This window comes from Pristiophorus japonicus, chromosome 12 (genome assembly GCF_044704955.1).
Source record: "Pristiophorus japonicus isolate sPriJap1 chromosome 12, sPriJap1.hap1, whole genome shotgun sequence".
Lineage (NCBI taxonomy): Eukaryota > Metazoa > Chordata > Chondrichthyes > Pristiophoridae > Pristiophorus > Pristiophorus japonicus.
The window spans coordinates 37133977-37159507 of NC_091988.1; the positions used below are offsets into that span (position 1 = coordinate 37133977).

The window sequence follows — 25531 nt, forward strand, 5'->3', positions numbered from 1 at the left end:
GGGCCTCGCACAACGAGATTGCTAATTCATCCTCTCTTATTACACAACACCCAGTCTAAGATGGCCTCCCCCCTAGTTGGTTCCTCGACATATTGGTCTAGAAAACTATCCCTTATGCACTCCAGGAAATCCTCCTCCACTGTATTGTTTCCAGTTTGGTTAGCCCAATCTATATGCATATTAAAGTCACCCATGATAACTGCTGCACCTTTATTGCATGCACCCCTAATTTCCTGTTTGATGCCCTCCCCAACATCACTACTACTGTTTGGAGGTCTGTACACAACTCCCACTAGCGTTTTCTGCCCTTTGGTATTCTGTAGCTCCACCCATACCGATTCCACATCATCCAAGCTTAATATCTTTCCTTACAATTGCATTAATTTCCAGAACAGGTCATGAAGTGAGAATCCATTGCTTCAAAATAATACGTGACTTGCACAGTCACTGAGGTTAACATTAGCAAGTACCTTTTTTGAATGAATTGAGAGCTAAAAATAACACAACAATATAAAAATGATATCGTGAGAAGGCACTTCTTCCAAAAGTTCATAACTCCTTCACGTACCGAAAAACTTTCTAAGTGCATTTATTTTCTTGTATGCACGCTCTAATGATTAGTTTTTATTGAAACTGCCAGTTATTCAAACTAATCGGATGTATTTATTTCATAGATCATAGAAATTTACAGCATGGAAAGAGGCCATTTCAGCCATCATGTCCGCGCCGGCCGACCAAGAGCTTCCAGCCTAATCCCACTTTAGTGTTCTTGGTCCGTAGCCCTATAGGTTATGGCACTATAAGTGCACATCCAAAAAATGTTTTAATGTGATGAGGCTTTCTGCCTCTACCACCCTTTCAGGCAGTGAGTTCCAGATCCCCACCACCCTCTGGGTAAAGAAATTTCACTTCATATCTCCTCTAAACCTCCCCCCAATTACTTTAAATCTTTGCCCCTGGTTGTTGACCCCGCTGCCAAGGGAAACAGTTCCTTCCTATCCACTCTGTCCAGGCCCCTCATAATTTTATCAGGTCGCCCCTCAGCCTCCTCTGTTCCAATCTTTCCTCATAGTCAAAATTCTCCAGTCCAGGCAACATTCTTGTAAATCTCCTCTGCACCCTTTCCAGTGCAATCACATCTTTCCTGTAATGTGGTGACCAGAACTGCGCGCAATACTCCAGCTGCGGCCTAACCAGTGTTTTATACTGTTCAAGCATAACGTCCTAGCTCTGTATTTCCATGCCTCGACTAATAAAGTATTCCATATGACTTCTTAACCACCTTATCTACCTGGCCTGCTACCTTCAGGGATCTGTGGACCTACACTCCAAGATTCCTTTGTTCCTCTACTCTTTTCAGTATTGTACCATTTACTGTGTATTCCCTTGCCTTGTTAGACCTCCCCAAATGCATTACCTCACACTTATCCAGATTGGAATTCCATTTGCCACTGTTCTGCCCACCTGACCAGTACATTGATATCTTCAAACTGCAAACTTCTTAATCTTACCCCCACCATTCAAGCCCAAGTCATTGATATATATCACAAAAGCCAAGGGACTCGGCACTGAGCCCTGTGGAACCCCACTAGATACAGCATTCCAGTCACAAAAACACCCATCAACCATTACCCTTTGCTTCCTGCCTCTGAGCCAATTTTGGATCCAACTTGCCACTTTGCCCTGGATCCCATGGGCTTTTACTTTCGTAACCAGTCTGCATCAATTTGAGTTTGCATATTCTTTCACTCCATGCAGCATGAGTAAATACTAATACGATTGTGGGTGGAGTTTATGAAAGCTCAATTCTATCGCTGATTTGATTCGCAGTGAACATAAAACGTCATTCTGCTCAGGAAATGCAGTTCATTTTTTTGTTATAATGCAGGTTGAATTTGAAGGTCTTAAACATGAAATTAAAAGACTTGAGGAAGATACAGAATTTCTCAACAGCCAGTTGGAAGATGCCATCAGACTAAAAGAAATAGCAGAACGCCAACTTGAGGAATCCTTGGAGACATTGAAGAATGAGCGTGAGCAGAAGAACAACATGCGCAAGGAATTATCTCACTATATGAATATCAATGATTCGATGTACACCAGCCAATTGAATATCTCTCTGGATGGATTAAAGTTTAGCGATGATGGCAATGAACCAAACAATGATGAAATGGTTAATGGTTACGAAAACAACAGCTTCAGTAAAATGAATGGTGACAATAAGCTGTCCACTCCTAAGAAAAATGATAGCTTCAAGCCAGCACCAAGTTTGGTGTCCGATTTGCTAAGTGAACTGAACATTTCTGAAATTCAAAAGCTGAAACAGCAGCTTATGCAGGTATGTGCTATTCAATAGTTATTGGTGACATGCTGCATTTTGGGGGAATTTATTAATATGCATCAATTTATGACTTATCAAATTTAGCAATATTGCAGCTTCCTGCCATTTTATATTTGTAAAATAGCTTTATATGTAATTTCTTCGAACAATTTGGTAAAATACGGGCAAGAAAATAGTTGCATCCGTGTTAATATTGTATATTTTCACTGATATTTTCATAAAAATTTAAGGGTGTACAGAGGAGGCCTCTAAATGAACGTTTGATGAATGTTATTTTTCCTGTTCAGTGCATTTCTATGAAATTCCTCCATATTTATATTATGGTACTTGCTTTGTTATCCTTTCCTTTAAACAAAAATTACGTGTGAAATGTAGACTTATGTATTACAGAATGGACTTTTACCAAACTCCTAGTGTTGTGAAATTTAGCAAGGTATATTCATTTTATTCTAGATCCCTTGTGCTAGTTTACTTAAAAACAAATTGATTGCAAAATAACATTCCTAAAACATGCATGTATATTTGCAATATCTTTTCAATCTTAATTAAAAATAGTTAATATAATTCTCAATGAATTAAAGATGTAGTAACTTTAATTTCTTTCCCACTGCTATATTATTTTTCACTTTTACATTGTAAGTTGAGAGTGCAGCATATACACATGGGTGTTTGGCCATTTTATTCTTGAGCTGGTGGTTCGGTGAGAAAATTAATGGCCTGGATGACGTGCCCACTGATATACTTCCATTTCTTATGTGGAGCTGGCTGGTTTCCCAATGCAAACATCTAATGACGTGCTGAGATTGGGAACTCTCCACATCGAAAATCACACTGTTCAACCCGAGATTTTACTATTTTGAGACTCAGGACTTTGGCGTGTCTGCCCTACACAGCAAACTTTAATTTCTAGCAAGTGGTATAATATTTTGATCAACTACAGTTATTTATTCAGTAAACCTCATGCTATCTATTTTTACCTATTAATTTTCTGTGCTGCAAGAAGTAACTTACAAATATCTCCATCAACTTTGATTATCATATATAGCCACTTTAACAGCACAGTTCAACATTCAAGATGTCTGGGGAGGTTGCATTTTAAAATTAATTTATATATCTCTCTTAAAAATGATTATTTTGACTATTCTTGTATACTAATATGAGAACTCAATTTAGTGATCCACTTTAAATCCATAATTAAGAAGCCATTGTAGCATGAGAGTGATGTAGCTGGATAGGTACCAATATAGAACCAGTGCACCTTCATGTTGGCACCTTCAGTGCTGTAAGCTGAGTGAACTTGAGGTTTAGAAAGTTACATTTTCATTAAAGTGTCTTATAGACCCTATTTAACTAATCTTTATCGTGAACATTTTAGATTATAAAGCAGCTTCATTGAAACTATAGCTGGCTTGAAAGGTTCCAAACCATTATTTTACATTTTGTGTAGTAACAAATTGCCTGCAATTCAAGAGATCGCCTTAATCCTATTTTCGTGGTATAACTTGAGGACAGAAAATGCTGCCTCAAATTCCTCCAATAATAGAAGATTGCTGCAATTACTTTCTTTAATTCCTGTTTAATAAAGCTGCATAATATAATTAAAATAAGGCATCAAACTTCTAAAGCTTTGGATATTGAATCAGTGCTATGTGTTTATAGGAAGTGTCTTTCATCAATGAATGCTATATTTTTCAACAGAGAAATCCTACCTTCCTGAAAAATCCATTAAATCAACCACAATTAATACATTTTTAGTTGAACCTTGAAGGTTTGTCGGTATAGTATTGCTGGCATTTAGAATCCATATCTAGGTGGAAGTCTGCTTGACATTATACTTTCAACGAAGTCAGGAATATGTGGTACCTGAGAGCAGATGAAGTTTTCCAGTTGGGACACAGCATCAAACGGCCTGTTTATAGTTCTCTGGTTTGTGACTACTTACCATGAGTGAGCCCCTTAACTGTAGAATTTTTTAATGTCTTTTAATATGCTGCATTTGTGGGTGAGAATAGTAAATGGCTCATCCAAGTTATCCAGCACTTGGCTAATATTTAACCTCAACCAGCTTCACAAAGATATTTCTTAACTTTATTTCTTGCTGTGTATTTTAGGTGGAAAGGGATAAGACATCATTGCTTGCTACTCTCCAAGAGTCACAAAAGCAGCTAGAACATACGAGAGGTGCTTTGTCAGAACAGCATGAAAAAGTTAACAGACTCACCGAACATGTCAGTGCCATGAAGAAACTCCAGGCTAGCAAAGAACGACAGACTGCACTAGATAATGAAAAAGAGCGAGACAGTCATGAAGATGGGGATTACTATGAAGTAGATATCAATGGACCTGAGATTCTGGAGTGCAAGTACAAGGTAGCTGTAGCTGATGTCAATGAACTTAAGGAAGAATTGAAAAACCTGAAGGCCAAGTACACTGATTATGAGAACAAATATGAGAAAGAGAAGACCAGCAATGAAAGTGAAATCCAAGTCTTGACAGAAAAACTTGGATTACTGGAAAAAACTAATAAACAAGATCAGGACCAGGTAATCTATCTAGAAAAGGAACTGAAAAAAGTAAGCGAGGTAGCTGAAGGAACCCAAGGTAGTTTGACTGTAGCTCAGGATGAGTTGGTCACCTTCAGTGAAGAATTAGCAAATTTGTACAACCACGTTTGTATATGCAACAATGAGACGCCTAACCGGGTGATACTGGATTATTTTAAGGAAGGCAAAGGTGTTCGTAGTAGTCCAGAAGGTCGAGAGAGAAGATCGCCAGTTCTTCTTACTAAAGGACTTTTTCCAGGAGAGATGGGAAAAATTGAAAATGGTAATGGAGACACTGTACCATCTCCTGTTTCACCCATGCCCTCACCAGTGTCTTATTCCAGTGATCCACGCAGAGAGCCGTTGAACATTTACAACCTGATTGCCGTCATTCGAGACCAAATCAAGCACCTTCAAAAAGCAGTAGATCGATCAACAGAACTATCCCAACAGCGTGCTGCATCCCATGAACTGGGGCCAGTGGCAGACAAAGACAAAGAAGTATTTATGGAAGAGATCTTGAAACTGAAATCCCTGTTGAGCACCAAGAGAGAACAAATAGCAACACTGAGGACAGTACTCAAAGCAAACAAGCAGGTAGAGAAGAGATTATTCTAAAATTAGATGTCAGAGACGGGTAGCAAACTTTGAGCTACACGCTTTTTAAAATTTAACGGTTTATCCAGTTAATAGGGTAATCAACCAATGCAATTTTAATCAGTTAGCTATTCAGGTTAAGCAACTTGCTATTTTCAAGTGCACTTAACAAATTATTCTGATCTTCACTCCAAATGCAATGAGATTGATGTGCATGTCCATAATTTTTGTGCGGCTGTTCACAACAGCAGCTCACATTTATATACTGCCTTTAATGCAAAGACTGTAATCATATTTCTGGGATGCGTTTTAGTTTTTTTTAAAATAAAAATGCACAAGAAGATCATGATTTAAAAAAATATATATTTCATTTGATCTTTAGACTGCTGAAGTAGCCCTTGCAAATCTGAAGAGTAAATATGAAATTGAGAAAGCTATGGTTACTGAGACCATAATGAAGCTGCGTAATGAGCTCAAGGCTTTAAAAGAAGATGCTGCTACCTTCTCATCCCTGAGAGCCATGTTTGCAACAAGGTAAAGATTATATTCTTAATTTTAGTTAAGTACATGAATAAGATTTTTCACTTGTTCCGTTTCCTATGAAGACATTTCAATGGAAATTTGCAAGTGTGTTTGGGAACCTTAATTGGGAGTGGGTTATCTAAAAATTTTGCAGGTTTAACAAACCTTTTGACGTATACTATAATAATTCTTTGAGTTTACAAATATAGCAAACTTATTTATTTCACCAAGAAAAACAAGACATTTATTTTACTTTTATCTCCTGAACAGGTTCCTTTTTATCATCTCCTAAAATGGATTTTTCAATCGACTTCCTTCCTTTATTTAGGACCGGTGTACTTTCCTGAACTAAGGGAGGAGGGAAAATATCCAGCACCCAATATGCTGCCCAGACAGCTGTTGGGAAGCCTGCAACATTGTTGATTTGTCCCAAGGTTTATATTTGTTTCTCTGTGTGGGAAAAGTTAGTATCCTCAAGAATCTGGATTAAATTGGCAACTGCTGTATAGATAAATCACAAATGCAAACCAGGTTCTGTCTCTACCAGCTGCAATATGTTGGGAGCAACTCACTGTGACATACAGTAGGTGTTTTTGAAATGCATTTTAACACATTATATTGTACTTTCTTTACTATTTGTTGTACAGATTGAAATAATTCATCATTATCATAATTAGTAGTCTACTTAAGGCAGATGTTGTGGCTTAATTTCCACTTTTCCAAACCACTATCTTCTGCTTCTCTTCAGTTATCTATACGATCTCTCATGCTTCTAGTAGTCCAGAAGCATCCTTCTTTTCCTCCCTTTTGGTCTTTTTCCTTCCAGTCAAAACAATAGGTATGGTTTTGAAAGGTAAAATATTGGTTTGACTATCCATAAGACATAGGAATGCCGAATGTGTTCACAACTGTAAAACAACAGAACTGTAGTTTTTCTTCACTTTTTACTCTTTAGGGTGCTAGAGGCAAAGATCAGTTGAGGCTGAAAAATTTGTCTAAATAATTGGTTTTATTGACAGTCAGACACAACAGCTTTACAGGTAGAAATGCTTACAACCTTAACCGGTAGCACACCTCGAAAGTCAAAATGATGAATTCTTCTGCTTTGTGAGACTGAGGGATTAATTCTTTGTTGAGGTCTTCTTTGAACTGCTTCTGTTCTGTCTCCTCAAAATCACTTTTAAAATGGCTGTTACTGGAGAACAGCTTCTGATGTATATGACAGTTTCCCACCGTTTTCCCAAGGTTCAACCAGACAGCTGTATCTCTAAGCTTGGCTTTATCTCCCCAAATGTACAGCAAGTTGTGCAACAACAGTTAGTTCACCTTTTGAACTTGGTCAAGCTTTCCAGCATGCCTTCTAATTTTAAGTTTAACAGTTCAGTGTTCTATCCATCATTGTTAAATACTTTTAGCCAAATTCTGCTCTTTTAGAAAGTAGTCCAGGGTTTCTAGCCCATCCTTTTAGGTTTCCTTCAAAACTGGTATTAAAAGCCTGTACTGAAAAGTCCAAAATCCTTCAGAACTCTGATGCAAAATGTCATCACCTCATCTTTTGCTGGGCTGACCAGCACCTACGATTGGACGTCTCGGGATCCAACATTCTTCCCCTCTAATGTTAGCAAAGTACTAGATTAGCTACAATGTAGTATAATGTTATTGGAAAGTATTAAAAAGCGATTTCCCCAAATTTTGTGCTAGTATATTCTTTAATTCACATTAGAAATAAGTTTTATTGTTTTGTAAACCAAGATGTCCCTTGAAACAAAACTTCACATCCAGATAAATCCACGTCGGGGTTGTAAATCGGTCATGAAATAAACCTGAAGTTGTAGCTTTATTAAAAACTACATACAGAATTCATAAGTGCAGTAGTTTGTGATAGTCGGTTGCTTTCAAGATTATAACCTTTGCATTATAGTATCCATGAATGGGCTAAATCACAGAACTTTGGGCCCACTCTTCGGTATCCCAAAATGGAAATTACAAGTGAAATATGTATTTTAGATATCGGACGGGAAATTTCTTAATGCAGTTGGGGAAGAAAGTCCCTAGATTTCACTGTGGGGCCTGGAGGAACGGCCCATGAGGAAACCTTTGATTTGAAAAGAAAATTGAATTACCTTTTTGTCCCTCTTCTGGGTCTGGTGGTCCTTTGTGCCTGGTGCTTCTGGCGAGGCCAGTACAGGGTGCCAAATGTGGCTGGTGAGAATTAAAATAACGGGGTCTGAATTATGTCATCAGACCCCGATTTTTGAATTTCAATGAGCTTCTTGTCTGCCTGGTGCAAAGGTCTCACTAGCTGACCAGGATGCACTCGTTAAAATGGCGCACTGCTCAAGGATCATGTGAGTCGGTTGCTGCAAACATTTTAACCTTCCACATGTCCAGTTCTCGTTGGGCATGGGGTTAAAATCTGGCCTTCAGATTTTATTGGTAGTAGCAATTAAAATGCATCATCATTTTTATTTTGATGTGAACGAGACATTACCTTTTCTAGTTGATAGTATTTTTGAAAAAAGCTCCAACTAGTACTGGCACAAGCAGGATAGGCTGAATGGCCACAATCTGTGATTCTATTCTCTGCTTTTTACTATTAGGAAAGTTGATGTAGAAAAATACATTTATTTTATGGCATTGCTGTTGTACTATTACTTTCTGCCATCATTACAAGTATTTTTAATGAAATAACTTTGTTTAGTCACTGGTTTCCGACACTTCATTAGTATTCAAATGGTAAGACTCGACCGTATTCAAATCTGTGTTTTTGCAATCCATGGAGCTTTACACATTCATGCACACAACAGAAGTGTTTATGCTAATTGACGGTGCTGTGGGAGATGTGCACTTTCACTGAAATTTGTTGTGCAGTATCCCTTACTATACATTTTTAGGAGTATATTTATTAAAACAGAATTTTGCTGAACACTTGATATGTTTCAGGTTTTTAATCACAATTCATTTGGACTTCTTTACAACTGTTTCTGTTCATTTGCCAATTTAAAGAAATCTGTGCATCCTGAAACATTTTTACAAACCTTTTAGCTTTACAAAGTTTGAAGGAACTCAACAGAGCTTATCCCCGTTATAGTATAGAAAAATTGAGGCTGGAGTTTGTAAAAGCTCATGGAACATTTGGTTTTTACTAAAATTGTATTATTAACATGGTATTGTGAGAATTACCATAAAATATTTTTAATGAATAGAATGTTCTCATTATAATCTATAATCCATTTTATCAAATGACCTTACATGCTATTTAAATTCTTTGTTCCAAATTACAGCTTCAAATGTTTCCTTGTTTTAAAATTGAGCTTCTCAGTAGCTCTATTACTAATGATGCATGCTTGATGATCAGAAGACCATGGGATTAAGTTCCAAAACAGTTTTCCAGTCTAACACACCAGCTAACTTTGATCAGTTTATCAGTTTGTTTTGGTTTGCCCTTGAGATAAGTACTGCAATTCAGACAGAAAGCTTTTCTCACATAGATACATAGAAACCGGAGTATACTTTTCAGCCCCTCGAGCCTGATTTGCCATTCAATTAGATCATCCATACCTGAACTTAATTTACCCACCTTTGATCCATATTCTTTGGTACACTTACTTAATAAAAATCTGTCAATCTCTGTCTTGAAAATTTAAATTGACCTGGCATCTATATTTCCACTGCCATTTTTGTGGAAAAGATGCTTCCTGATTTTACCCGTGAATGGTTTAGCTCTAATTTTAAGATTCTGGCCCCTTGTTCTGGATAGCTTCTCAGTATCTATTCTATCAAATCCTTTTATCATTTTAAACACTGCAGTTAGATTATCCATCAAATTTCTAAATTCAAGGGAATACAACTCAAGTTTATTAAACATGTCCCCTTAATTTAACCCTTTAAAGCACAGTATTATTTTGGTAAATCTGCACCGCACACCCTCCAAGACAAATGTATCCTTGAGGTGCGGTGCTCAGCACTGAACGTAATACTCCAGATTGGTTCTGACCAAGGCTCTGTATAACTGAAGCACAACTTCCTTCCCTTTTTATCTTGAGATAAAGACCAACAATCCATTGGTGTTTTTGATTACTTGTACTTATGCACTAGCATTTTCTCACATTGGTACATAGAACCTGGAGTAGGCCATTTGGCCCCTTGAGCTTGTTTTGCCATTCAATTAGATCATCTATGTCTCAACTCCATTTACCCACCTTTGATCCATATCCCTTGGTACCCTTACTTAATAAAAATCTGTCAATCTCCGTTTTGAAAATGTAAATTGACCCAGCATCCATATTTCCACTGCCATTTGGCCCATGTCCCTTGATGCCTTTGGTTAACAAAAATCTATCGATCTCGGATTTAAAATTAACAATTGACCTAGCATCAATTGCCATTTGTGGAAGAGTTTTCCAAGCTGCTTTCTTTGTCTGTGGAGGTGTTTCCTGGTTTCACTCTTGAATGGTCTCGCTCTAATCTTTGAAAATAAGGATGAGAATTTTGAAATCGAGGCATTGCTTAACCAGAAGCCACTGTAGGTCAGTGAGCACAGGGTGATGGGTGAGCGGGACTTGGTGCGAGTTAGGACATGGGCAGCCGAGTTTTGGATCACCTCTAGTTTACGTAGGGTAGAATGTTGGAGGCCAGCCAGGAGTGCGTTGGAATAGTCAAGTCTAGAGGTAACTCGCTGTATAAAAATATTTCTCATCTCTCCTCTCGTTCTTTTGCCAATTATTTTAAATCTGTGTTCTCTGGTTACCAATCCTCCTGCCAATGGAAACAGTTTCTCCCTATCTACTCTATCAAAACCCCTCATAATTTCTCTAATCTCTCCTAAAAACTGAAGCCCCTCAATCCCCTGCATCAGTATAGTAAATCTCATCATCAGTCTCTCCAAGGCCTTTCTTGGGGTGAAACTGTAATGATTACCTCACACTTCTCTACATTGTACTCCATCTGCCACAGGTTTGCCGATTCACTTAGTCTATGTCCCTTTGCAACTTCCTGCTACGCAACTTGCTGTTCCTTCTAAAGAAGATGAAATAATGTTGCTCCCCAGTCCTAGCCCAAACATTCAAATTTGTCTTCTATTCACTAGCATTAATAGCAAACCATTTCAACTTTGAGACACATTTCCCCCACCGCCACATCCCACCCCCAACAAAGCCTTGCTCCATTTATCAAATGATTGACCTTTGCATGTAACTTTAACTGGAGCACTCAATTTTAAATGGTGCTGCCACTAAAATGCAAAGCAAGTAGATTCCTCTGCCCACCCCCACCCCCACCCCCCTGCCCAAAAAAAAATCTTACATAAAGTCAGACAGGTTTTCACCACTAAAAATCACAGGAAGCATGAATTGCTGAAAACAAAGCCATTGCAAAAGGCGGCCAGTAATCATGAGCTATGTTACATTTTGGCAAAGCTCAAGGCAGCTTTCACTGGTCATGATCTTAGTCATAAATGTCGCTCAGGTGATTTAATTGTTAAAAGAAAGGGACAAAATTGAACCCTGTAAATTACAAGCCTGTGAACTTGATAATGGTAGTAGGGAAGCTGTGATATATGATCAGATATATGAAGAGATTTGCGTGTTGCCTCACAGAGTTCTCAAAGTGACCAGAATAATGGATTGTAGGTAGTTTAGCATATGACATATACCTTGACCTCCAAGAAGTGTTCAACAAAGTATCTCTTGGACGGCAGTTAGAAAACAAATAGATCTCATGGGATTTTGGACAGTTATTGCATTGGATAAGTATAGGTGGTAGAAATCTGGTTGAAATTACATAAGCGGAGGAGTGTATCTGATTTGGGGCCCAGTTACAAGCAGAGTTCCTCAGGGCTCTGTACTGGTTCCAACATGTTTGGTCATTTTCATTCATCATCTGGAGGAGAGCCTAAACAGCACCATTCTCAAATTAGTGGACGATACAGAAATGTGCATAAGGGCTAGTGATGCAGAACAAAACAATTAGGTTGCCGGCTGATTGAGATTAGTTGGGTGACTGAGTCACATGTGTTAAATGCCAATGAATGTAGACAAATTCAGTATCCTCTATTTGGTATTCGGAAACTCCAGGCATGTCTATACCACGCAAGGATACTTTCTGAAAATAAAATATTAGGAAATGGACCTAGATCGCTCAACAAAGGTGAACAAGCAGTGTAAGGTTTCAAAAAGAAATACTTCTCTACAGCAGAGAGCAACTCCCTCTGGAAAAAAAATTGCGGAGATGTAAGGATTGGACTGCTACAGCATTTTTATAACGAAGTTACGTCCCTGAGAGCAGAAGCTATCTCGTTGTTGGTGATAAGATTAGCATGAGCTCATTAGCAATTACAATCTCCTAGAGTTGCTTGATTACCTTAGGATCTGTCTCCATCTCTATCTCTCTCACTCTCTCCTCACTATTTTTATATGTTCTGACCTGACTTGCTCCAATTTGGCTCCTGCCAAAATTCTGAAACCAGCCTCTGATTTTAGCTCCTACTCTGACTGTTTTCTCACCTTGAACCTGTTCAATCTCAGTCTCTTAATTGACATTGAGCTGAGCTTCAGACTCCACATCCTATTTCCACCTATGCAGGATTGCTTACCTCCACCTCTGCTTTCATTAAAACCCTCATCGAAGGTTCAACTTCTCCAATGCTCTCCTCACTGGCCTTTCATATTCCACCCTACATAGACTAGTGCATCCTGCACTAAGTTCCAATCCTCTCTCATTCCAATCCTCTCTCATTTCTGTCCTCATCAATTGCATTGATTTTAAATTCTTTATCTCTGTTTACAATGCCCACCACAGCCCCACTTCTCTCTACCTATCTCTATAACATCTCCAAGCCCTACCTTCCCACATGTACCCTCTGCTCTTCTGACTTTGGCTTCTTTTACATTCCCACTTCCTCTGCTCCATCTTTGTAGCAACCATCTTCACCCCACACTCTGGAATTCTGTCCATAAATCAGAGCATCTATGAAAGGGAGAATCCAATTGAAGTGTTCAGAGTTTGAAAGGGGTTGAATGGGTTAACTAATAGATTATATCCACTGGTTGATAGATCAGTAATAATGGAAACATAAATCTTTGGATAAGTACCAAAAATGTAAAGGAGAGTGTAGATTTTTTTTTAAATGCAGAAGTTCTTCTTAAAAGAATGCTTTGTCACAAATGACTTGATTTGATTACCGTATTTAAGAGGGAATTTGATTATCACTGACATGAAAATATTAAAGAGTATGGGGAGAAGAGTTTCGAGTAGATAACTCTAATGTGGAGCTTACACTGGTGAAGTGGACTTGAAGGACGACCTTATTTGCTGAAATTTTGATTCCATGGTGAGATTTTCTTCTCTAATCATACATAATTTATTATTATGCTTCAGATTATTAAACTCTACAAAGATTCACCAGGTAGGATATGAATTAGGTGTATGCTGTTGAGACTTCTGTTGCAACTGCTACAGTGACTGCATGTTGGCTTTTCATATTGTAGGAGTGTGGGAGCTGTGGAAGTTTATATTCTAGCACCCTCTGCTGTTTAATTATGGAATTCATGTGCTTGTAATCAGTCACCATTATGCCTCCTTGATTACTAAATTTGTCATATTATTTCTGCAGTCTTGTCTTCATCTTTTTCTGCTGTCACCTCAAGTAATACATTTTCAAAAAAGTACTGTTTCTTTCAAGAAATCAGTTAATGTGACCAAAGCAGTTCACTTTCCCCCTACAAATTCAGCCAAATGTTGGACAAGCAATTCTCAATCAAAATAATGGAAATTTCTGGTATTAAAATAGCTGAAAGAGAGAAATGTATTTTTAGTCATTACTAATTTTTCCTCTAATTTTCTTCCCTCCTTTCATGGAAATGCTGACTTGTCCTGACTCGTCCTGGGGTATAGTTCCACAGCAGTAGTCAGCGCAGCTAACTTGCCCAAGTGGGAACCTAGCTTCACAGTGAGTGTCAGTGAGTCCAATCTTATACACAATTTGCATTCAGCTACATACACTTCCAGTAGAAATCACTATACAGTGAGAAATTGCCCTCGGTGAGATGTACCATCTCGACAGCCACCCCAGTTGAGATTAGCAAACTCAACATAGACCAGGGATCGATCTTCCTATCTGTGTGGCTCAAAGGTGATTTACGGCTGAGCCTTTGGAGGAAGAAGTTAAGTGGGCTTTTTTAAATGAAATGTAAATTCAACTCTTAAGTATTATTCTTGTTTTCATTTGAATTTGATTGAAATTATTAAGAATTGCAACTCCTGAAGTATATATTCGAGGAGAAAAGAACCTTTATGTGTTTAGCTTCTGCATTATAGTGATGGTCAGTTCAACAGCACAACATAGAATCTATCAAATATAATTTAATTGTAAAGCCCAGCTGCAAAGCAAAAAACCTAAAAGTATTCTAAGAAAATTACTAAAATCTCTCTTGAATGACTGATCAAATTTCTAATTAGAAAAAAAGGCAAGTATCGGAACAAATAGTTTATCAGCATTGAAAGTAAACTTCGCACTTTTCTCTCCCATTGCTCAGCTGAGAGATTTGAAGTTGGCTGGTGTAAGATGGCAGCAGCAGGTGACTCTTAATTGGAACTGGGTGTTTTACTGTTTTATTCCTGATACTATGTCATAACTGTTCAACATCATATTTATTCAGTGCATTTGGTCTTTTGTTGTCTACTGTGCTGTTTGCTGTGAATATTGATGTTTAGTTAAATGCAGTCTGTTTTCAAGATGTCTGGAGATTTCCACATCTCCACTTGTTTACACCACTGATGATCATTGAAACCATTGCCATAAGCATATAACCATATCACTTGGTCCATTATTATACTTTTTCATTGTTCAAACTTATACTTAACTCATACTATACTTATACTTAAGCTTGTGCTTGCTTCTGGGACTTCATGGAAAATAAGTAGTATTGCTCTACCTCTCAGTTTTTGACGAGGACTGATGTGCGGCATAAATATTACAATAGACTGTGCACACTTACAGGTCTGATTATGTTTTACAATCTTAACTACATCCGATGCCATATATGGTTCTGATGTATTTAACCTGTGAAAAAATAAATTGTTCCTAATTATATCAAGTTTCAATTATTTTCTCATTTTTTAGGGGGTTTATTACATTATATATTTTTATATCATTCACCAGCAGAACTTGAGCGTTGTAGACCAAACCAAACTAGAATAGATGAAAATATTGGTGGATTTAACTGACAGAATTACACTCATTAAATAATAATTTGAATAAAATTAGAAAATTAGAAGTTAATGATTTTGTATTTCAGATGCGATGAATACGTAAATCAGCTCGACGAAATGCAACGTCAACTCGCTGCTGCTGAGGACGAGAAGAAGACACTGAACTCTCTTCTCCGCATGGCCATTCAGCAGAAACTGGCACTGACTCAGCGGTTGGAGGACTTAGAGTTTGATCATGAACAGTCCAAACGTGGCCGAACCAAATCGTGGACCAAATCCAGAGCTACCAACCCCAGTGTAAGTCATGTGCGCTCTTGTGTTGTCAGACAAGAGGGAGTAGTTGTCAGTAACAAGATGTATTGCAGTGAGAAGTACAAAATCTACTGTGATTGATCGTGGTATGTAGGGGGTTCACAAGAAGTTGGAAAATAAATAGATGTAAAGCTTTGGTGTGCAGCGCAACGTTAATGCCCTGTTTTCTTAGCATTGCAGTGAGTTCATCTGTATTGGATTGTTAACTATTACTTAATGTATGGAGATGAAGTAACTGCATTAGTGTAGCGTAAATATCTTGTAATATAGGGCTTTAATTGTGATACTCATACATTATATGGGTAGTATGGTATCTCTGAGGTGTCAGTTCATCCTATCAGCCTGCTCCAGCACCACTGTCTGAACTGTCACAGCACAACTGTGTGCTTTTTTTCCACCAAGCTTTAGTTTGCACTTCACCTTCTAGACAAAGGGTTACATTTAACAATGTTGCACATGTTTACAGTATTGATATATGCAAATTCATCCCATCCCAATTCAAACTCCAATTTTGTTTCACCAAAATTATGCTCACGATGCTGTGCAGTTTTATAAATGTTTTGAGAACATTTGTAATTGCTTTCATAGTGTAAAGGATCTTGGAGTTTTCCATTTACTAATTGTGTTCTTGAAAGTGTTTAAGTACATTAGTAAGTAAAGATTATATCCCAAGGAAGAGATTCAGTTGATATTTTGTTCCTGTATATACCAGTATTCAAAAACACAATGCAATGTTAGTTCATGCCACTAGTGCTTGCAAGCCATTAATTTCAAAATGTCTTCTATAACTTATATTTATTTATTAAAGCACGGACATTGTGGGACTCTCCATTATGTGTGACAATATAGGACAAGAAGAAAGTCCTTACAATAAATAAATGCTAGCAAATTCAGAAATTGAAGTGAATGTGTTAATTTTTATTTTATAAGACTATGTGCTTTGAATTTAGCAAAAGCAAAACAGGTTGAACCTCCCTTATCCAGAACTCCCTTATCCGGAACCACCCCTCGTCGGGAACCATTCCCGGCCACCGGATGGCGCATGCGCAGAACTCCGACTTGAACAAATTGAAGTCCTTCCTCGCTGCCGACTCCCGCAATCGCTGGCCTGATCCCACGATCCACCACGCCCCCTCCTATGATCTTTCTGTCGCACTCCCAGCCCCAAGCCAGCCAGCCCCGATATCCCCCTTGCTCATTACCTGTAGCATCCAATCTAACGTGACCACCCCTTGTCTGGAAAAATCCCTTATCCGGAACAGGCCAGGTCCCCAGGGTTCCGGATAAGGGAGGTTCAACCTGTACCTGTGATATGACAGCAGCACACATTCAGAAAAATATAAGCCTTTCAGTGCTGTTACTTTAAATAAGCACAAAATAAAACACATAATGGACAGAGGGTACACCAAGTTTGATAATGAACTGCCTGTTATCAAACATATGGTTTATTTTAACATGAAACCCTGTCTTGTCTGTCACTTACAATTTGCTTTGTTTGGATACAAGCCCTACTTGAAACAATGTAGGAAAATATTATTAATCTTGCCATTTCTCATCGATTGTCAGCAGCTTTGTTTTTCCATACATTCGCATTGCCTATAAGTAGTCAGGAGGTATTATTTTAATAAGTGCATTGCTTGCCTTCTTGTTCCAGAAAGGATCATGATGAGGAAAATCCATACTTTGTGATATGTAAGGTTAAATATTTCACCATATTTTTTTCTTTAAAGAAACTTTAGAATTCTTTTAATTTAAAAAGAAAATCTACCATTTAAAAATAATACCGGTTTTCAATTCCAGTTCTGTGTCTATAAATTAAATATGTCGGGTCAAGATTTATTCTGTACTGGACTGGCCACTAGTGCATCAAAAGTCTGCAACTGATAACTACTAAAGTATACTTATTACGGAGGCATTTCCAGAAATTGAGCTCCATAGTAAAGCCATTCAAACTAAATGTTTGTTACCAAATGTAGCAGCAATGCTACAGAATATTTATATTAGTTTAAACATAGCAATTTATGTTGCAAATGTTAAGTGTGGATTTTCCATTTTTCTCCTTTACTGGGGCTGCTGGCTGAGGGTATGACTTCATGGTCAAAATAACAGGACTAGATTTGTCCTTTTAGCTTCTCTCAGTGGGTTGATACATAGTATCTCCTGTCTGTGAGCTTTAAAATTACTTTAAAGCAGGATTGAATGGTAATATTATTAAAAAGGATAACGTTTTATGACGCATCAACTAATGAGTTAGTTGTTTTTTAATTTAATCTCAATGTTTCTTATATTTGCCATTGCTGAACCTTTGTATACAAAGGATTTCTGTTAAATTCAATCCTGCTTTAGTCTTCCATGCTGCACAATCCTTTGAAGGCCTTTTGATCTACTGATACTTATCTTAATTGCATTGTGTGTTATTAATAAATGCCAATGGTTTGAATGAACCTAGCATTTAGAAATGTGACGTTAACCATTTTTGCTCTATTTGAAGCAGATAACATATTTGCTTCCAATGTTTCAGGAAACTTTTTTAACGATGCAGTTGCTTCCCTATAGTAGTAGCAAAAGTAAACAATCACCAAATTTGATACTTGCAAAACAGATTTTGTAAAGTAACTTGGGCAAATGTTCAAAATGTATTTTAAAAGTGTAAGCTAATTTTGTGATATGGCAGTGTGTTCAGGTTTGCTGAAAATTTTGGAGTATGCATCTATATACCTAGTGTTATCTAACAGCTGTTAGGACACAGCATGTGAAATCAATATATTATTGCCTACCTCTGTTAGCAGGCTGTTCTTTGGCTTCTGGCTGTATTTGCTACTCCTTATAGCAGCCTGCATTTAATGACCTGCATGTCTCTATAATCTAATGGCTTTGTAAACCAATTCCTGTGATAAACTGTTATCTCTTTGCATGACCAACATAGGGTCACTCAATACTTGTGAGGTTAGCTTCCTACAAATGGCTTGCATCATATTAAACCTTACTCTATACGCTTTATGTTCAGAAATAATCCAAAATGGCCACCTTCTCTGATCACTAACAGTCCACTGTTTGCATTAACAGACTAATATGACTAGCAAAACCTTGTGCTATGCATTCTTTGTGAATTGCTCCTTGTGCAAGTGTTTATTTTTAATAAGGTTTTTGGCTAATTTTTTTTATTTTCCCTTTTTCAGCGATAAAATAGTCTCTGGCGAAGGACTTTCCGACCGAGAGTGCAGTTTATTTAAAAATTGCTAGTGTAGTCTGTTGCACAAAATGAAGTAATAGTGAAGAAAACGCTATTGAACCACTTTAATAATAAAGGCAGTTAATTTGCTGCCTTGTGTTTGTTTTGCATTATAAGTTGCAAATACGAACAGAGTAGCATTATTAAAATTGCTGCTGCAGGAAGAGAAACTCACAAGTGTTGAAGAAATCTTCAATGATTTGATTAACATGATGCTTTATGATTAGAATATTACACAATTTTGAGACGGTGTTATGGTATTCATATATGTTTTGTTGCAATTATTCAGTGTTTTTAATCAGATGTTATACCTGTGCACTTTTGATATATATTTTTTTTAATTCTTAGAAAGGTAGAAAATGCTGTGGTTTGTGGATATAACTCCTGCCAGTAGTGTCTTTTTTTGGTGTGATAGATTTCTGCATCAGCATGCTGCAGATGAGTCGATTTTATTTTTAACCTGTGTTCAAATTAAATTTTTACACTACCGGGATTTGTGCTTCAGCATTTTCTCCATTAGACTTTGTTTTGTTTTACTGATGTTAACTGCCATGTTCTAAAATCCAGGGTGATCCAATTCTGGGGTTTTCTTGTATATTATTCTTAGGAATAGTTCAATGTAACAAGGAAAAAACTTGACTTTGTTCTGGTATTGGTAATAGGCACTTGAAAAGTAGTGTTACCAACAAATTCCAGGATTTCTGGGTTTAAAAAAAATCAAGTATCATTGATTTAACAGAATTTTCTACAAATGCGCCAAATAAATTCCAAATTGGAATTGTTTCATTATTTTTCGTTTTGTTTATTGTGCCAAAACTTGGTACATCTAGAAGAAAAATCTATACGATTCTTTGTTGTGGGGTGTTCTGTTTCCATGCCTTGTTTTTGTTAATTCTGCCAGTAGTGCCTTTGATAATTTCAAGAAAGCGTGCTTGTTCCTACAATTATGTTTTTGCTAACAAAAAAGTATTCAAATTTCAGAAAGAAAACATAGAGCAATAAGTGCAACTGAGAACCCCCCTTTTGCATAGAATTTCCACTGTAGTCTTAATTTTACAAATAAATTGTATGAAATTCTTTTTTGTCGATGATACTTCTGAAATGCAGATTCATGCAAATTCAGGGGATACTTATTTTGGGAACCAAATCTCGTGACTTTGGGCTCCTAACAGACAAATTTAATTGTATTAACACATTTGTGGTTGCAGTACAGAAGACTGAATCAGATGTTTCTTAGCTTTGTTTGGTGATGGTCGCAAGTAACTGGTATTGTTGGCAGATGTGAAAACATACATTAACTTTCCTTACCAGCCGTGTAATCATTGTGTAAGTTCAGCAAACAGAAAATAAATGCTGCATCAACAAATCATGCCACTTGATTAAATTGGTGGTGTTTGTTGAGGCCAGATTCTGACAAATTGGGTCAAATTTTGAAGTAACTTTAAATTAAGTGCAATTTAACTGACGGATTTGAGCATTATTGTGAAAGATATTTTCTGTTCGCTGGAAGAATGGTGTGATTCTTACCCTTTTTTGTTACAGTATTGATCATATGCTCAGTTACATTAAAAATCAATGTACTTCATGTGGGTATTTATTTGAAGCAATGTCACAGTACTGTATTACTTTTTATGTGCATTATCATTTAGTGGCAGGTTGGCCTAAACATAATGTCATATGCATGTGTGCCAGCCTAGAGACCTTTACACAGATTTTTTTTATTAAATTGAAGATGTTTAAAGAATTGCAGAACTAAAGGGTTCATAAACTTTGTGAAATATTTGACATTGGACTTGCAAACATGTAAAACCCGAAGAAAGGTTTGTTGTACCAGGATTGTATCTGTGTAAAGGTAATCCTATTGGCTATGTCAATAAATGTGGTTACAAACAAGACATTGTGTCTGGAAATTTTTATTCCTCTATTTGAATTATATGTTAAAAATAAATGAGAACTTGCCTACTTCCTTACTAACATTACTTTTGGAAGTCAATGATTTGAAACAATTCATCAAATAGTTGAAAGATGATTGTACCAGTCAACTTATTATCGGAGCCATAGAAGTTCAAAGCATCACATCATTTCTAGGAGACTCGTATGTTAAGTCACAATGGCTGTTTATCAAACATTATCGAGGTTAAAACACTGCTCTCTGTTACTGCTCTGTCTATAATTTTTTTAATGTTTGCACTTCACATATGTTCTTCACGCCACATCTAAAAGTATCATGCCTCAGACTAACATGTATAAAGAGTAAAAATTCACGATTGGCTGAAGTAAGCATTCACCTTTTAAATGACGAGTCAAATACTGAAGTGTGAAAGAATCGCAAAATGTTTTGTGTAAATAATTTGAGCCACCAAGTTTATGTTTTAATTAGTGGAAAATACACCCTGACACATAAGCTAAGAAATTGAAGAATTCAAACTAAAATAATTTCTAATCAGTTGCCGATATAATGTTGTAAATCCATGCAAAATATTTTGAGATGGTACACCTCTGTGGGGAGCCCAGGACTAAATTTGGAATATTTGCCTCCAGCTTGAATTATTATTGAAATAAAATCAGAGAAGATACCAACAATACATATTTCAGTGTACATTCTTCATCGGAGCTGGAAACTGAAAGGTAAGTGAAGTCTTCGATGGAACTCAACAAAACAAAATGTGATGAGAGAAAAATAATGAGTTGTGTTAGCTGATTTCCCCTGGTAACTGTCGCAACAAAGGTTTGTTAGTCAACCGACAATTATTCCACTTCCGATTCTAACCCGAGTAGTTTTTAAACGAGCTTTATTTACATTGACTAACAATATTATTAGGTTTTTATATAACTGTTCTATAATATTGTAAGTAATACAGCCTGGTTTCCAGGCCTGGAGTGCTCATTTTCGGCTCCCTAAGCTACCTGCATGGCTTCTGACTACCCTGAGAGCACTCTGACCACCAAGAGAACAGCACAGCCCGGTTCCCATGTCTGGAGCGAGTAGCTCCAGCTCACCAGGCCGTATGTGTGGCTCCTGACCAGCCCGAGAACACTGTGACCTTCAAGTGGAAAATGTCCTATTCTTGTACTATGCGGCTACCCTGGGCTGCGTCTATGCACATCAGCGTCGGTGTACGTTTGCTGAGGTCACACATTTAGGTGTTTACCCCACTTCTAATCATCTCTGTTCTGAAAGCCTTGTACTATCTCTTGCATGTGGTGTCTCAGCAACTGCTCCCTTATCTTGGTACGGGCCTTCTCTTTCTTTGGTTGTTTATCATTCTCTCTCTAGTTCCCAAACTGTTCTTGCTCATACATTCGCAAGAGAGTTAAAAATACTAAAACAAAGCATGCTGCGATACTTTGATCAATTTAAACCATTTTAAGATATTCTAAAGTGAATGCTTTAAATTTTCTTTAAAAGTGGCTTCATTTCCAGGAAGAAGAGAATGGTAGGTGGTAGTATGTCAGATTTGGACATGGGTAGGGCAAGAGTGAGACTGAAGTGGAGAAAGGAGAGCAAGAGTGAGACCGAAATAATGGAGAGGTGGCAAAAATCACATGGAAGAGGAGGGAAGAAGGAGATGGAAGTGCAGAAAAGGGAAGGGAGTTGGAGAGGAGAGGGCACGAGAAAGACACGGAGAGAGCAGGGGTTGGGATACAAGAGCAAGTGAGATCAGTGGAGCTGGGAGCAAGAGAAAGGGGTTGTATAGCCAGAGGGAGCTCATGAACGTGTCTCAATGGCATTTGTTCTGCCTCTCTTATTCAAGATGACAAATGATGCTGGATCTTTCAGACTTAATGCTTAAAAATCCTGAACCGGAGTATGTGTCAGAAATGTATTATACCTTAAACTGAAAATCATGTTCAGCCAAATAGCCAATAATTCCTACTTGTGACACGAGTGAATCTGACTAACTTGCAGGTGATTTCAATATCCAGGTTATGCAGATTAAAAATAAAGTGCCGGATTTTGCTGTGAAAATAACCGGGAGGCTAATGGCATTCACCATTATTTATACGCAAATCAGACAGCAACTTCTGGCGAGCACACATGCGCAGTTAAACGGGAATATCCAAAGGTTGCTGTCTGGGATGCGCAACTACCATCTGGCTACCCATTCAAATGTATTGAACGTTGTGAAATTCCTTAACTGACTTAATATAACTCGCCAAAAAAGGTTATGCCAAGTCATTCCAGTCTGAAGTACCCTTTTTATGGCATGATAAGTCTTAATTACTGAAATGAAAGAAAGACTTGGATTTATATTGCACCTTTCACGACCCCGGATATCTCAAAGCGCTTTACAGCCAATGAAGTACTTTTGGAGTGCAGTCACTGTTGTTATGCAGGAAACTGCTGAACAGCCTCTCTGGTACGGAAAATGTTAACAAGTGTGGACTTTCATTCTTTCACATTTTGATTACCGTTGAAGATTTTTTTTTAAATGTAAACAAATGTTATTCTTTCTGTCTCTCTTAATCCAATCTTTCTTTCCCTCTATTTTTCTTTCTGTACCTGATTTCACATTGAATTAAATATTCTAATTGACACTTCCTGGTTCAGACTTTGCGCTGCTCATTGATTCTTCAATCTGAGTCATTAAGAAGATGCACTGTTGTGTGCCCAGTTCACACAAGTACCAACTGTGCTGAACCGTTTGGATATCCCGCTGCCAGAAACTTGGCATGCAATATCCCATGGAAAGTTTATGGGTAAATGCAAATCTAACGAAGGGGTGGCGCCATTCGTTCGCAGCTCACATTGAGTCTAAGCACTGATCTACTTGGTACTTTTTTTCATGTTTAACTTCGACATAAACCTTCTGCAAACATAAATATGGATTATCATAGTGCCACAATCTACTTTATTTGTAAAATGTCTGTAGTTAAGACAATTTGTCAGGCAAGATTACATAGAATTACAGCACAGAATTCGGCCTGTTGAGGGGAAATCTCCCTTTCTCTCGTGAATCCACTGAGATAATGGATCGACACTCTCGATGTAGACAGACTCAGAGATAGGTTCGAAACAATTTATTCCGGCAAATGCAGGGGAAGTCTGTTCCTAGTTGCCCAAGACAGACTCTTCAAAAATCTAAAAGTTGGGCTGGTCTTTATACAGATTTTAGTGGGCCGGCCCATAACAAATCTTTTGAAGTGACAGTGATTGAGAATGCTACCCGTGACAATAACATAGATGTCTCTACAATCTTTGAAATGATAATTTAACTGCCACAAATAACACAGATGTAAGGCAAAGACAAATAACGGATTTGTTACCGCATTTGGTTCGGTCAAAGAAAACATTCCATTCACAAAGCACCGAAACATTTGTTAACATGAAAGACGGGAACTTCGTTTTGTCACAACGCAGAATTATTTGTTAACTTGAAAGGCAGGAATTTAGTTCAATCTCATCACAGAAACATTGGTTTAACCCTTATCATACTGCCTGCTGTGTGAGCTAATCCCTTCATTTTCCTGAACATTTGGGTCCCTTCTTGACTTCTTTGAATGTGTTATCTCTATCTCTCGGAATGTGCTTATTTCTACAGGTTTCATTTTATGGGCTCTTCTTCGCGTGCTCCACATTCTTTAAGAGTTAAACACACAAACTGTTCTATGTATTCCTTCAAAATCTAAGATTCATTTTTCTATCAGTGTTACATACAATATGTCGATAATTCCTTAACCTACAACAATCCCCTCTATGGCCCTTGGCTTTACACAAGTAGGCCATACCTTTTGAGATATGTTGAAGAACACCTTCCGGTTTTCCTTGACTAGTGGCCATTCTAGCCTGGAGTACCATCGCGTGTCTCTCCAAACCTCAACCAGTGCACTCCTTGTCCATCCTCTGTTCATAAAGATTTTCCTGCCCGAGGTTGACCTAGCCTTAATTCCCTTTACTAATCATCGGGCCTTCCGTTTTCTTGCTGCAGCACATTGCAAGCACAACAAATATAACATAATCAGTAATTGAATCATGATAAATACATGGGATATTATCCTTATCCAAGGATGGATTTGAATGTTCAGTCCCGAGTTCTGCAGGACATCCCACTATGCGGTGACCTTAATGTTCTCTATCTTTCCGAATGTCCTGATGGTTCTGCCTGAGAGTATAGTAGACCCTCTGACTCTTGGCGACTCTTTCTCGCAGTTTGACGAGATGTTCTGGTAACAGAGGCACCTCATACCCAAACATGTTCATGTATTTGGCAAGTTCCTCCTTTATGTCTCCTGATACCTGTATCGATGTTGACTCTTATCGATACATGTCTACCAATTCCTCCTTTCCGATTCTCACAGGTATTTCCGGAACAAAGCAGAATGTAATATTGGGGATCTGGCATTCCTGCTGATTGTACTTAAAGGATTTCTGATTAGTCATTATACAATATTCTTCGTTGCTTAGATATGCCACATGTGTCTTTCCCCATTGTGCGCCCACGGTTTTCATGGTACAATTTGCCTGCGTACTAGTAATAAATCCGCAAGCCTCCTCAGGATCATAACTAATTTTATGAGGGCATACGTGGTGCCCTTCCAATTTTGTTCCCATCAAACTGTCTCCGTACGTTACAGCATATGGTGACATCTCGTGATAAGCTACATACACACCTTCTCTAATAATCCCTATGTTTTGTACATCATACACTTCCTTTGGGCTATCTCCTTCCATAATTACTGGAATGGCCAGTACCAATCCTACTAGTCCTCTGTATCATTATTACATTCCACTTATGTGGGATATACATGTATCATTCCCCTGAGTTGGCATCC

At 37.7% G+C, this 25531-nt stretch overlaps 1 protein-coding gene across 3 annotated transcripts in view; it reads left to right on the forward strand.

Annotated features, from left to right (window-relative positions):
* The window catches only part of LOC139277190 (protein bicaudal D homolog 2), a 112872-nt gene extending 92222 nt beyond the window's left edge, over positions 1-20650 (forward strand). The window contains exons 4-8 of one of the 3 annotated variants that reach the window (XM_070895309.1): positions 1889-2338; positions 4453-5481; positions 5864-6015; positions 15300-15510; positions 18705-20650. In XM_070895309.1, coding sequence (XP_070751410.1) covers positions 1889-2338; positions 4453-5481; positions 5864-6015; positions 15300-15510; positions 18705-18710 — 1848 coding nt within the window. In that variant the 3' untranslated portion in view covers positions 18711-20650. Of the gene's footprint in view, positions 1-1888; positions 2339-4452; positions 5482-5863; positions 6016-6273; positions 6503-15299 lie in introns of those variants that run through there. The other 2 variants (XM_070895308.1, XM_070895311.1) reach the window with 2 other exon arrangements.
* Positions 20651-25531: the final 4881 nt, after the last annotated feature.